This window comes from Sycon ciliatum, chromosome 4 (genome assembly GCF_964019385.1).
Source record: "Sycon ciliatum chromosome 4, ocSycCili1.1, whole genome shotgun sequence".
NCBI lineage: Eukaryota > Metazoa > Porifera > Calcarea > Leucosolenida > Sycettidae > Sycon > Sycon ciliatum.
The window spans coordinates 1,760,326-1,775,102 of record NC_088646.1 but is presented as its reverse complement, the minus strand read 5'-3'; the positions used below and the strand labels follow the sequence as shown (position 1 = coordinate 1,775,102).

At 47.4% G+C, this 14,777-nt stretch overlaps 2 protein-coding genes across 2 annotated transcripts; one reads left to right on the top strand and one right to left on the bottom strand.

Moving 5' to 3' along the window:
* Positions 1-35: 35 nt before the first annotated feature.
* Positions 36-2,241, top strand: LOC135813837 (uncharacterized). Its single transcript, XM_065326856.1, has 3 exons — positions 36-433; positions 1,286-1,416; positions 1,797-2,241. The coding sequence occupies exons 1-3, from the start codon at positions 121-123 to the stop codon at positions 1,944-1,946; spliced, it is 594 nt and encodes a 197-aa protein (XP_065182928.1). The 5' UTR covers positions 36-120; the 3' UTR covers positions 1,947-2,241.
* Positions 2,242-2,439: 198 nt separating this feature from the next.
* On the bottom strand, positions 2,440-12,362 carry LOC135813836 (ras-related protein Rab-13-like). Its single transcript, XM_065326855.1, has 7 exons — positions 11,881-12,362; positions 8,571-8,692; positions 7,604-7,681; positions 4,381-4,470; positions 4,001-4,072; positions 3,747-3,782; positions 2,440-3,477 (listed from the first exon to the last, which is right to left on the bottom strand). The coding sequence occupies exons 1-7, from the start codon at positions 12,026-12,028 to the stop codon at positions 3,367-3,369; spliced, it is 657 nt and encodes a 218-aa protein (XP_065182927.1). The 5' UTR covers positions 12,029-12,362; the 3' UTR covers positions 2,440-3,366.
* Positions 12,363-14,777: the final 2,415 nt, after the last annotated feature.

The following is a 14,777-nucleotide window of genomic DNA, read 5'->3' as shown; positions in this document are numbered from 1 at the left end:
GCTGTTTGAGTGAGAAAATTTCATGATTGAAAACATGAAAACAATCGTAAAATCCGAGACAGGATCTGCAATGAAGCAGTGACAATTGTATTTTATAGATGATGGAAAGGTAGCTCTTTGATGATGTTGGCATCGTGCTGTACGGCCTTGAGGCCGACGTTAGCACCGCGATCCGTTTTCGCAAGAACATACGTTGCCAGACAAGCGAAAGATCGAATGAGATGGTGGCTTGACTTTGATCCTCACAAGCATGGCGAGAAAATGTTTGAACAATACTCCAAGAAGGAGGCCAAGAGAGTCGAATCTCTTCAAGAGAGAGTTAAAAGATTTAGAGCCATGCGTGGAAGAACGGACGACCTGGACGCTCTCGAAGAGCTTGCTAAAGAGGAGGAAAAAGAGCCTCTTCGACCTAAAAACTGGCAACCTCCACCAGGTAAATATCATGCTTAGGCACCATCGTAGGCATTTTCATACTTGGGTGTCCTGACCGTACAGTGTGCTCACTGTATCCTTTGTATGAGACTGCCTAGGCCTCAAGGCTTCAGTCACTGAATGGTTACATAATATGCATGCTGCGGAAAAAGCAGACCAACACAGATCTGTAGTACATACGGTACTGCACTGAACTAGGCCCTCAGAAAGGGCCGAGGAGTTGTTCTTCTCGTTCATCACAGGCGAATAGCCAGCAGTAGCATTCCATAGAAGGATCCGTTATGTTACATAGCGTAATGATTACGAAATGTGCTGCTGGCCGAGTTAGATACGCAGCCTCTTCTTTTTTTCTTTTTTGAAAACATGGAGCACGTATGGGTAGTTGGTACATTTCATAATGAAAAAAAGGGTTTTGAGTGGACCTTTTGAACCCAAAGTAGGGCATCCAAATTGTGCAGTACAGTCAGACCTCGCTTATCCGGTCCTCTTTTATCCGGATCCCTCGCCATCCGGAAGAAAATAGCTGGCTACAGATTTATAGCATATGTGATGCGTCCAACATAGCCGGTGTTCGGTTATCCGGTCCCCTCGCCTATCCGGATATTTTTGTGGAAAACGGATGTGTGCGGTTAAACCAGGTCTGACTGTACTGCAGTCCAGCATAAATGGTATCTATCATTCCTAGTCGGAAGTTTGTCGAACGCTTCGGACGAAATATTCATTGTGTTCATTTTGCCCGTGAAAGAGGCTCCAACCTAGTCCCAGTTGGCACACCAATGTAGTACTGAATGTGTGTGTCTGTGTGCATGGTGTGTGTGTCTGTGTGTGTGCACGTGTGGTTTCTACGATACAGCTGAGCTGCCGAAGGACTTGGGCTATGTTGTGAAGCGGACGCGTTTCGGACAGCTGCCAGTGTACACGCGCTACTTGAACATGCGTGAAGTGTGCAAAATCAATATCCGGCGTGTGGACGGTGACCTATGGGTAAGCTACATAGTGGATCTCAGAATTACAACTGACATGCACCAGGCGAAAGATCGACTGAGATGATCTTAATACATACCAGGTCATAACATAATTATACAGTCTGCCACCCACACCGTATCCAACACACGTCCTCGTTGCTCTCGTGCTTTGCGCAACGCTCGAAAGCAAGACCACCTATCTGTAAAGACCAGTGGTGCATGCACCACGTGAAGCTGGCGGCCGCCTAAAACTTTGCGGCGTATGACGATATTGAACTAACACTTGTGCCCGCCGTGTATGGTGCATGTACGGTATGTGTATATTCATGTGCATATCGTATCCACCTGTGTCTGATTGCATGCGTGCATTCCTGTGTATCCGGCGTGTCTTCCACTCAGATCCTGAAAGCAGAACTGAAAAAGGATCTCGGCATCGATTTAATTCAAGTCAACGAGCTGACAGGACAGCTCAACGTCTTCCCATTGTGGGAGAAGAAGTTTGAAGTGAAACAAGCGATTGAAGAGTTCCTTTACCGAAAAGGATTTTAGAAGGCTATCAGCTGCATTAGCAGCAGGAGGTGTACTCCTGACCTGTAAGATTTCTGTATATAGTAGAGACCTGGTAATTGAAGCTGGACTATCTGCCTGCTAGGCAGGTTGATCTATCAGGATTTCTCTTTTTTTTGTAATTACCGTAACCCCGCTTTGATATGCATCGGCGCTTTCTGTACCACGAATCAGCCGGCTGTTACTTGTGCGTGTGTGTGTGTGTGTGTCACTCCCTCACTGCGGTTTGGTGAGCCCGTAAGTGGTATAATTTCCAATTCCAAGTTCACCAGCTCAATAGCCAATTGAGACTGTGTGTGCATTGTACTTCGGGGTACTAGCTTAGGACCCAGCTCAAATACTGATTCCAGGGCCCTGCTGAACTACTGATTCCAGGGTCCTGTTCAAATACAGATTCCAGGACCCTGCTCAAATACTTCGAAGCACTGATTCTAGACCATTGCTCCAATACGGCAGCAGACGTTCACAACACTCATCAGTTGACAGCCATGGAGCACAAGCACTTGGCCAGTGGCCACGGTTACAGATGCTACGTTCACCATACCCAGGTTTACCAGGATACAAGTGCATTCCACGCCGAACAGTCATTGCCTTATCTTCCTTTTGTACTGTACTGCAGTGGTAGACCATACTCTAACAAATAAAAAATAAAATGGGGCTGAAGGCAAGCCATAAAAAGATAATATCATCAAGACTGAACAAATGTTTGTTGAAGGGCTAACTTGCGCCCCAATGATCAGGTGACTACAACGGAAATTGAATTTGAAGAGCACTGGTATACAAGATTCTAAAACATGATCTGAAATTATACTGAATAGAATTTGGAATTGACAGCACTAGTAGCATATTGTTTGGTGAACATGTCAGCATCAGTTGGCCACAGTTACAGCCTAGCCATGACAGGAAAGCGCTGTTGCTGTCGAACGACATTAGTTCCTATGGGATTAGGCCCGTGATCAGTCAAGTTGATTAGGCAGAGGAGCCAGTGGTGCCAGCAGATCTCACTGTTCTTGACTTGTTCTACTCTGCACTGCTGCCAAGTAAGTTGGCGCACACTGCAGAATGGGCCACTGTGCTCGCTTGTGTTGGAGAAAAATCACAGGAGATCAGAGGGTGGCTGTGACAGTCCTGGGGAGCTCTGATGTTCAGAAAATACGAGTGGGCAGAGCTCCCGAGAGCCGGGAGGGAGCAATAATAAATAGATTGAATAAATCAGCTCTTTGCAAGTATTCACGGGGCATTTTCCTAGGGCTGGTGCAATTCAGTCAAGGTCAATTGTGTGTGAATACTAAATTGTTGATTCGGAATTGAGGAATGCAATGGGCATGTTAGTGCTAGAAAATACTCTGGCATTTTTTGAACTCTTCACTTCAAGTTATTCAACCCACAGGCTAAGATGAGCTTAGCAGGAGCAATAACTCGATTGCGTTGACTGGGTTGATGCGGGGTTCTCGTCAAGTCTGATACTTGCAGTGTGCTCGTCCTTGTTTGCTTCATCGTTGAATACACCTTTCTAAAATGGTGGCAACAGACAGGTATGTGGAGAGGCATGCAGTAAAGCAGATAGATAGCAAAGATGAAATTGTCAGACTGTAAATAACCTAGGTAAGTCATCGGCATATTGTTGCATGATTAGCTTCGCCTGCACACACACGCACGTGCACATGCATGCACACACACACACACACGAACACACACACACACACACACACACACACACGTGTGTATGCACAAAGCAAACAAACACTATACTAATGTGACCATAGCGTGCAGGACCATTACCTTTTCAAGTATTTGTCTGATCAGCAGCTCCATAGCCTGGACATGAACCATATAGCAAAACACATATCTTGTACAGTTTCCATACAGTGATACTGGACTAAAAAAACGGATGGGGGGGGGGGGGCAATGACGTGGGATTCTCAACGTCTTGTCATATCATTTCACAGCTGAGCTCAGGAACCACACAGACGTTGCATTCCATGCTCATCATGCACCCTGTACAGTATTCCTACCCGAGGGCTTTCCACTCTTACCTCACTCATATTATTGTTGGTTGTGAGCTTGGCACTGGTTTCAAAGTAGGTGATTCCAAACTCTTCGGCAAGCTATTCATGATGAAGACAACAACAACAACAACAACTCTTATTGGCCACTGGTCATCGCGAGAATAAAGATGTTTTAAAATTAACACAGCAACTGAGTCTTGAGCGCACGGGCTGCACCAAAAGCGAGTCAACATAATTACATTACAAACTCATTTTTCCTTACCTATAAGACAATGCATGTGTTACGACATAGAAAAAACGAAGTATGGCTCTGTAGTGAAGTTAGTCCTCATGCCTCATGCATTGAAGTCGTTTTGTGATGGCATGCATAGCACTCTGGACATGTGAACACACAAGTAGCTGCCTACCGCTGAAGCATCTGTTTTCCTGACACGTCGATTCCCATCCAGGTCACTCTTGTTACCGATGAGAACCTGACACACATCTTGGGGTGCATGCTGTCACAACAACAAGAATGCAGACAACCACACCAGCGGAGGCGGCGGCAGCAGCAGCAACAGCGGCAATCTTATTTGAAGAGGAATTATTGTGCATGTGTGCAAGTCACACAATGCGAACACGAGCTTGTTGTTGTTGTTGCGCATGCATGCATGCATCATGACTATGTGTAAGGCTATAGTGGGCACGTGGTAAACTTTTGAGAACATTGTATCCATTTGTAACATGGAAATTGAGGGCACAAGTTATGCGCTCGAGTCCACCAACTAAACCAGATTTTGAACAGGCAAACGTGCACAATCTAGCACAACTGGCCTGACAAGGAGTACTGTAACAGTCCACGCCATGAAAGTCAGCTTGAGCGGTTTAGTTGGTGGACTCGATCGCATAACTTGTGCCCACAATTTCTATGATACAAATATTTTCCTTGGCTCACCATCTGAGTTCCTAACATTGTATCCACCGGAAAATATCTCATTTTTCTGATTTTTAATTTTTTAAATAATTCAAGCAAAGTGCAACTGCCAAGAAGTCCAGTGTAGGTCAACATACAACCAGCATACAACCAGCATACAACCAGCATACAACCAGCATGTAAATAGGAGCACCAGTGATCTTCACAGACAAAGCTTACTGTGCCACACCAGCACAAGTCACAGAAGACAGCGGAACATACGTAGCAACACACAGCAACGACGGGCAACACCTCAGCTGAATCGCTACTGAGTTATCATCATTAACATTTCATTTCATCGAGCGAAAGCGTAATTATGATTGCGACAAGTTGCATACGGGTGACAACATGCATGATCACAGCAGATGCAGCAGGGACAGTGCGCACGACTCCCTGCAATGGATCCTTCAAAGCACTTCTTAGGCTATAGTGTAAGCTGAAGGTGGCTGCAGAGCTCGGAAAGTGCATGCATAAGTAAGTCAGGATTGTGCTAGCAGTTTCAACGATCATCACGGTCACCAACCCAACAGGTTCCGTTAGACTGCAGTCAGCGCCTTGTCCAACATGGTCACTTCGTAACCTTGCGGAGAACCGCATTGCCACAGACCCTGCCGATGGTAATCCTTGCCACGATGCACCCACTTGCCATGTCGCTCTCCATTGCGTAGCTGCCCTTTGTACACACTACCATCGGCGAACGTGTAACGAGATTCGCCGTGTGGCTCTCCTTTCGACCATGCCGAGCATGTAAGACTTTTGCCATTCGACCAGGTGTACTCGCCTTCTCCTTGGGCTACATTTCTCTCGATGTGCCCATCGTACCGATTGCCCGAAGGCCAGACGATTGTCCCGACACCGCTCAGTCTGCTATCACGCCAGCATCCCGTAGCTCGCTTCCCGTTGCACCAGATCATCTCGCCAAATCCGCACAATCGTCCCTCTACGAACTGTCCAAAGTACTGGTGATACGTTCCCGCTATGCTCGGCCAAACCATGGTCCCGCTGCCGTGGGGCATGTTCTTGTGAGTCTTACCAATGAAGACAATACCACCATCCCAGTAGAGAATGTCATCGTTATCCGGTACGTTGATACGCAGGGTCTCCAGTATGTACGCGACCAGGTCATCCCTACCCGGATCAGTGGTGCCACTGGCTGTTTGCTGCTGCTCATGTCCATTAGTCTGATCTTGAGGTGTGGCCCGTACATGTGCCTTACTACTGTGTCCACCGCTAGTCAACGACTGGTCTAGAGTTCTCCTGGATGCCTCGCTCCTGTTTGCAGGTGTCTCCGCCAGTCCGGGATAGTACAGTAAGCGTAGTGATTCCAACTGGCTTGCTTCACAGCCTTCCATAGCCGATACACGACCACCACGACCACTCGCAGCCATATCAGCGTCGTTGACAGGTCCCAAGCCACTTGCAACGGTACACGAGCTAAGGCGAGATACTGCACGAGGATACACTGCGATAGGCTGCTGTGGCTTGGCGTAGCACGAACGGAAACTTCTTCTCCATGGAGACGCGGGCAGGGACCGGGCGAGATCGGAGACAGAGGACTTCTTGGTCGGCGTGCACGTGACCGAATATCGGCGTGGGACTCTTGACGGAGTGGACACACATTGTTGTTGTCTGGGCCTATCAGTGCGGCTGCGTGCCGGCAATGACCAGGCCGGCTGCGGCGTCGTCTCTGTTGAGCTCTGGTCGTTGTCACCATCGTCGGACGTGAACGATGAGTTCAAGAACAGCGGATCAGTGGAGCCCAACAACTTCCTGTACTCCATGCTGCTCCAATAGGACCGTGACTGCACCAAACCTAAGAAGAAATTTGCATCGGAATCCAAATTACAAACCCTGATGATCAAATTAATATATCTTTCTAAATGGAATAAACAAGACGCTAAAGTCAATAAAGAAACTGGAATTGGGAGAAATCATGAAACAGCTAGTGCAGTTCAAGCTCACAGAAACAAAATGTCCCAATCACTGTGGCCGTCTATCATATAGCATCAAACACAACGCTAGCATTGTGATGCTCGGCCAGCTCCACAACATCAACATATATTGCTGACAACTGGCGACAAGCAGCGCAGAAAGTACCTAACAAATCCTACGCCCAAGTTGGGTGTGGGAGTGTGTTTGGCAGGACAAAGAGCTAGAAACACACAATCTGCCCATGGTGTGGCGACGAAATCCGCACTTGGGCCGTGAAGACAGACCTCTTGTCAAAGACCAACTGTTATCCTATGGTCCGTTCTTGTCTCCATGATGGCGGTGTGCATGGTGCCGACTTAGCAAGGTTCAGTGTGGCACTACCATATAATGCACAAGCTCTCTTTAGCCATACATACAGCTTTCCTAGCCGTAAGCCGAGTGACAAAATTGGTGGAATCGTACTTCCTGTAATATACGTGTCGTATAGACACGTTGGGTGACTAATTTTTATATAACTGACTCTCTTACTGGCTTTTCATGCCATTGCCATTATTACACCATGCTGTCAGCATATGCTGTTTTCTGATGATCGCTTAGTGCGTGAAACTCTGAGTAAAAACACTTCCTCTGTCCTCCTATTGTTTGCTGTCAGCATAGCCGGGCGCACACACACACACACACACACACACACGTACGCACGCACACACACACACACACACACACACACACAAACAGAGAATACTCACATCCTCCACCGACTGCAGCCACATGCGTACGTTCCGAAAAGACTCCTCATTGGTGATGTCGAACACCAGCATCACGCCCTGCAGAGGACATTAGAGTGAGCAAGCACAGTGCAAAAGGGTGGTTATTGATGGGTAAATGTATACAATCTTCTCCTTCTTTTACCATGGTTGGCTATCACCCACATCTTCCCGTTTTGGCTGCCATCGGAAGCCATACGATGTTGAATACTGTAAGACATGTTATTATAACGAGTCGCAAATTTAACGATTGTCCAAAATTCAAAGGTTAACGAGAAGATATGTTAACGATCTTGCAGTATTCTACCGTATCCACACACAGCATATATGAAGCAGTACGGCCTCAACGGATCTTATTATAACGAAGAAATGTCATCCGTTAAAACGTTAGATTTGCTTCCTCGTTATATATACATGTCTTACAGTAAATAAATAAATAAATGTACCCCCCCCCCCCCCGCCCGTACACACACGCGTGTGGAGCAGTGTATTCATTGGTGACATTGTACATTGAATAGTCCCTGATGAATCCAGTAATGTACCACTCATTCAAAGCATAACCCGTGCAGTAGATTAGACAGTTACAGGTAGGAGCAGAGTGTGTTGCTCCCTACATACAGGTAAGAACACATGATGAAAGAAGATTCTGATGATTATGTCTAGATCGTGCCTGCCCAGCACCTGCTGCATACCGTATAATCAGCTGCTTACACTGACAAAGCCGCCGATCAGCTGAATCGACAACAGGGTATGTAGTGTATGCATTGTGTGCATACCCATAGCTAATGATGGGACAAAACCAAGCTGCATGGTTTCCATGTACGTATGATGGTAACGTGCAGGCAGTCCAGGTGAACACATGCACGCGCACGCACACACACACACACACACACACACACACACACACACACACACACACACACGCGCGCGCACACAGAAAACATCCTACCTCTGCTCTCCTGTAATACTGCGTGCAGAGCGTGTGAAACCTTTCCTGGCCTGCCGTGTCCCACATTTGAATACGCGCTATGTGTCCGTCAATGTCAACCGTGTGCATCTTGAAGTCAATTCCTGCAGGGATCAGTTGCAATTAGGATGTAAACCATGCAAGTAAATTTCTAATCTAGCAGCAATAGCATCGCCGGAGGGTATAGAATAGTGAAGCACGCACACACCTCACAAATATAGTCACGTGTTGGCTGTCTAAAGACCAGCCAGCCGGCCCTGTTTGGAATGATAAGAAAACTGAAGCTGACATACTTCATCTTTCCGGGGTATTGCCCGCACCGGGGTATTGCCTGCCCCAGGGTATTGCCCCCCCCCCTCCACAAGCAAAATGTCACCTTCCAGCGTAGATTGTATTTGTTTGTACTAAGACGAATGCCTAACCAATGTAACCATAATAAGCCACACGATGGCTTCAGGCTATGTCTCCGAACCTGAAGTGCGGCTTATACCCGAAAAATATGGCGTCGATTTGTTTCGCACCGCATAACTTGCAATAAAAGTTTTTGATAGCACCGCATTTCCCCCGCTTATAAGTAGCACTCGATTATAACTCGCACCCCTTTTCAGGTTTGATCCAAAATGTTTCAATAGAGTCATGTAGGTAGGATGTCACACTGCGTAAGTCGCCGTGACCCCCTTCCTTGCCCTGTAAGTTAGTGCAAAAAAATTGCGATTTATATCCGGGGAAATTCGTTAGATCATCGCACGTATCTCTGCACAGAAATCTTGCCTATCACTCTGTCACATGACACCTAGTACCTGCATGCTGTCGCATGCACGATCCGCTCAAGTCGGGAAGCTGAGACTAAGGATGCAAATAGTGGGTTAGGCTGCACTGACACCATCTACTAGAAGTTCTCCGTACGGCCAGTCAGGCTGATAGTTCTGTTGATCGATGTCTACACCTGAGTGTAGCTGCTGGCATGAAGAACGCACAACAGTATGTTTAACAAGCGCTATTCAATTGTGGCGTTGCTTATTGTTGAAATCGGCGGAAAGCTGTAGTAGGGAAAATTGGTGCGTTCTGGGTGTATACCTAAGCGGTAGGCATGATTTCGGATATGCATAAGGCGATAGGTAATAATAGACTAATAGCAGAGTAGCTTGTTTGTCCTTTGGGCCACCACAGTGACAACAATGGTTCCTAGCCATCAATCATATTCGCTGCACTGCAGTCTGGTGCTGTTCAACTCAGCACATGTATGGAACAGATGGTCACGGCATGCAGGTTGCTGCTAATTCATGACCAATCAGTCACGGTCCCAACCGGGACGCCAACGGGCATCAGCAGTGACATCAGCAACTACAGGAAGTGAAGGGCAGGCTAGCGGTTTGCGCGTGCGCGCGCGCACACACATTATCTTCTTTCTTATACATGTATGTCTACTACTTTTCTTTTGTTGATTTGGCCGTGGTTGGCTATCACCCCTCTCTCATTCAATATTGGCATTGCTTGCCACATGATGCAATAATAATATTAATAATAACACACACATACACACACACACACACACACACACATACACACACACACACATACACACACACACGTGACACACACACACATACACACATACACACACACACACACACACACACACACACACACACACACACACACACACACACACACACACACATACACACACACACACACATACACACACACACACACTTCATCAGCTGCCGATGATGATCAGTGTAGTCTACTTCAGTAGGTAAGTAGTGCAGCACAGATATGAGTCCTGACTTATTGTGGTCTCCGGCGCTTCTGTGGCTGCAGTGCTGCAGTGCTGATCCTACGCACAGCAGTAGCCCATGGCGGATTACGCTCGGTAAATTGCTGAATTATGCTTTCCCTTATGCCCAAATTATGCCAGCGATTATGCTACATTATGCTGGAATTATGCCAATGATGGTGCCAAAATCGGACCCAATTTACGCAATTGTACCACAATATTCCCGCAATTTTTGACACAATGCGCAATACTAGTATTCCACGCACTTTGTGGCATTTTACCTCGCAACTTTTTCTGCCATATTTCCGAATTATTTCTGCGCAGGTTTCTGTACCTGAAACATGACCTCTGTAGACTGTACCCTTGCACTCTTGTTGCACTTTGCAACGTTGTTGCACTTTGCAACGTTACAACCACTCCGGCACCATGACAGCACGTAACATTCACCAGGCTTTTCCCTGTAAAATGCCTAAATATGCCTATAGCATTAATCTTCAGCCAGCATCGTAAGGTTATGCCGACCGTCTGGTCTCAGAAGTCCTTTTATGCTAGGCTACAATTTTAGACAAAATCCGAATATTTAATATGCCAGAAATTATGCCAGCATAATCCGCCAAGGGCTACACAGCAGTGCAGCCTAAAGTCTGCGGGAGGATTGGTCCGGTGGTGTTATTCCAACCACCGGGGCAGAACGGTATTGTACCATGCATAGCTAATACTTAGAGTCCATTTCGCTGTTACACACCCTGAGCAGCCCAGTACAAGCATAGCCGGTGAAAAGCACAATCATACAACATGGGTCTGTTTGACAGTCCGGCGAACCCTACAATGTCCTCCTATTGTGCTTCTGCCGGTATGGGTGGATGAACATGCATGTACATGTGCAGGTATGGATGTGTAAGTATGCTGTGTTTGTGTGTCATGCATGAGGGTAACGGCAGTCGATAGGCAGTCGATAGCATTGACTCTAGTCGATAAGGAATTTGCAGTTGTTTCACCCCTAGGTACACAACATGTGTACTGGCGATCCACTCATTCGCACCTGGATCCTGAAGCATAACAAAACTGCCCTCTTCCCCCCCCCCCCCCCCGCAGTGAGCGTTTTGATGGTCGTCGCAATGGCAAAATTTATGAACGGCCCCCTAGGCTTTACTCTGATTCAAATGCAAGGTTCCCCTGCCCAGCCCCTGTGGCCACGCGGGGGGGGGGGGGGGGGGGGGGGGTGGGGAGTAGAAGGGACTACCGGTATGTCTATGCAGTATGCCTATGCCATGGTCAATCTTTATTACTAACGTCACAGCATTATCTTCGGGGTAATTATTATTGTGTGCATGATGTACAGCATTCGCACACTCCACCTAGCATCAGATTGACTCTGCAACGACACGTGTTACTGCACAGTCTGCAGGCTCGACTCGTACTCCAGCTCTACAACCTAGCATCGGACTCGACTCACTAGCTGACAGCACACTGACTGCCCACTCAATAAACTAACAGTTACTAGTCACTTGCCTATGGTAGAGATGTGGCTATCGCTAACGGGCTGACCAGCATAGCTACTCATCAGGCACGTCTTGCCCACTCCGCTATCACCGAGAAACATCATCTTCACTAGCGTGTCATACCGTCTCAACATCGGGCCAGCGTCGCTGTCCGCCATACCGAACACTTTCTCCGTACAACACAGTCACAAAAAAGCGGAAAAGTTCTCTTGTCCTGTTTTATAAAATAACTAATACAGTTGTGTAAATGCTTCAGTAAAACGAGTCAAGACAGGTACGCTAGGCTGCTTGCACAGGAGAAGGAAGCGTCCCTACAAGAACAACCAGACGCTTTGTTTCCGAGTACTAGTATCTCCTTTGTCCTTTTCACGATTCATACTCGTACTGCAATTACGGGCTCGGCTCTTCGCTTTCGCGTCCTGCCATGCGGCCGGCTACGAGCAGTAAAACAACACGGCACATCGTGCGACCAACAACCATTTCGATGGCAATAGTACACATGGTAGACTCTACAGGAGGCTTCAGCCTCAGGAGCCATCCCTAGCTCGGCCTCGGCATCAGCCATCAACATCAACATCCGACAACACAGCTCGGCCAGGCATGATTGAGGTCACGTGCATGCAACGGCGCTGGCCTGGCACAAGTGGCAAGTGCACTGAGTGTTAGTCTGTGCAACACTCAGCTGCTGTAGCTGAGTGCTGGCGGACCAGTGGCAGTGCAGTGGCGGTGCTGCATGTAGTGCATGCATGCGCTACACCTCTGACTCTGACTCAGGTTGCGTTTGGTTGGGCATTTTCAGAATGTAAATGAGAACCATTCTGGAATGGGAATCGGCAAGAATCACCTGACCAAACTAACGCGCCAGAATCACTTGACATAGCAATAGACCCTTTGCACAATAAGCGAAAGGGGTCGAGACGGGGCATGCTGTGCACGCGCTGCACACTTGGCATGCAACCAGCATACATGGTTTGCTGCAGGACGTGATCAAGTTTCCTGTGACAGGCTGTGTTTTCACGGTCCAGACGCGATGTTCATGTATGTACTTCCCAGCCTTTTTGATTTGAAGTTTTTTTAGTTCTGATGCCAAGGAAGAAGTTCCGAAATGCTTTCCAAGGACCACTGCTGGGTTCTTGTTTGCAGCAACCGTCATCCCTAGTGGCTAGTCTAAGAAACCCACTTGTCTTTCCATGCATTCCCTGGTTATGCTGGCATTCCACACTCTTGAAACCTAGCTATCTGGCGAGAAGAGGGCCGCAGTTTGCTGCGACATCGTTGACAGTGTTGTGCTCGGAACACTTTGTCGATGACGACTTTCATCCTTGCTTTTGCGAAGACGCTGAACGCCCTGCCAAGAGACTCTGGAGCTTGAGAAAAAGGCATGACCCACCCCTGTCTTTGCAAGGAAGATCGACTGCTTGCTGACGCTGCTCAAGCTGCTGATGTTGAAGTGCAGAAAGACGCAGCCTCATCGCTCCGGTGTGCGGAGAAAGTATTCTGAGTTCGAGCTGTGACTGTGTGCACGATATGACAGGCTTTCACATTATGCACATAGCCACCAAAGTAAAACTCCTGGACACTATCCACGGGCTTCCTCACCAGCACTACTACATCAGCTCCCTCTTCACTGTCGTCGGCGACTTGCCCCTGCGTTGGAGATGAGCACGCATGGTGTGGCACTCACTCTGGGAAACACGAGTTCATCACTCATCCACTGGGACGCATGAAATGTTGGGCATGATGAAGGTACACTCGAGGAAGACTGGTGCCCCTCTTAGTTCTAGGAGCATCAGGGTTCTCCATAGAGAAGCGTTCTCTACATCGACAGAGGAGAGAAGGTAGAGAAAATAAAAATAAATTTCAATCTACAGTAATCCGAAATATCCACTGAATGCGGAAAACTTACCGCTCCAATAACTCCTTCTTTTTCTAGACAGATATGCACCCTCATTCAGCAGAAAACTGTTCAGTTCCTTCACAGACCATTCTTTATTTGACAGCTCGTCCACGGGTTCCACAGCCATCGATGGCATGCCACTCGACACTCTCTCCTCCATCTCCAAAATGGAAAAATACAGTGTTTCACCATGCTAAACAACTGATACTCTGCACAAAAATCGAAGAGGATGCCCCGTCTCGGATCACGTGACCGTTATTGTGCAAAGGGTCTATTCCATAATAGACATCCTTAGCAAAAGTACGATAACGCTAACCTTTACGGTACTCACTCCCAGCCGTGACAAAAGACGTTATCGGATAACGGAAAAACGTTACAGAGCTCATAATAACGGGCCGACGTTCGTTATGGAAATTCTGCAAAAAATGCAAAAACTCGCATTGTTTTGTAACTGGCGGGAGATAAAAAGCACGTCGTGCAGATCGAGATGAGATCGAGAGTCGAGATTGCTTCCTCTTGTGACATTTAGCTTTTTTTGGCGAGTTTTGCCTTTCAGTTTCAGTTGACAATTTCTGCGTCCTCTGCTTCGTGCCTTTCCCCTCTATCCCATGTGGGAAACAAAGGACCAGTTCCACGGCACTCCTGAGGAAGAAATTCATCGGCCTCTCCCAGACGTGCTGGAGCTGGAGAACCCTTACAGTCTTCGGTGCTGCGTTTAGGAAAGGGTTTCCAAGGACCTGGGAACAGCGAAAACTCATTTTCGCCGTGCTTTTGCTATTCCAGAGTAAAAGACCTCGCCAAGGTATTCTTTCGGAACGACAGCAAACTAATCCCTGGTTCAAAATTTTGAATTTCCCGCACCTGTTTCCACGAAAATTCATATCGCCATGGTTGTCACGACTACTTCGTCTCAACTATAACGTACTTTGTGCTAAGGGAAAAGTCAGCTTGAACGATCCGAAGTACGGAAAGGTTTGCGTTTACGTTAGCGTTCTAATGTCGTTGTGGAA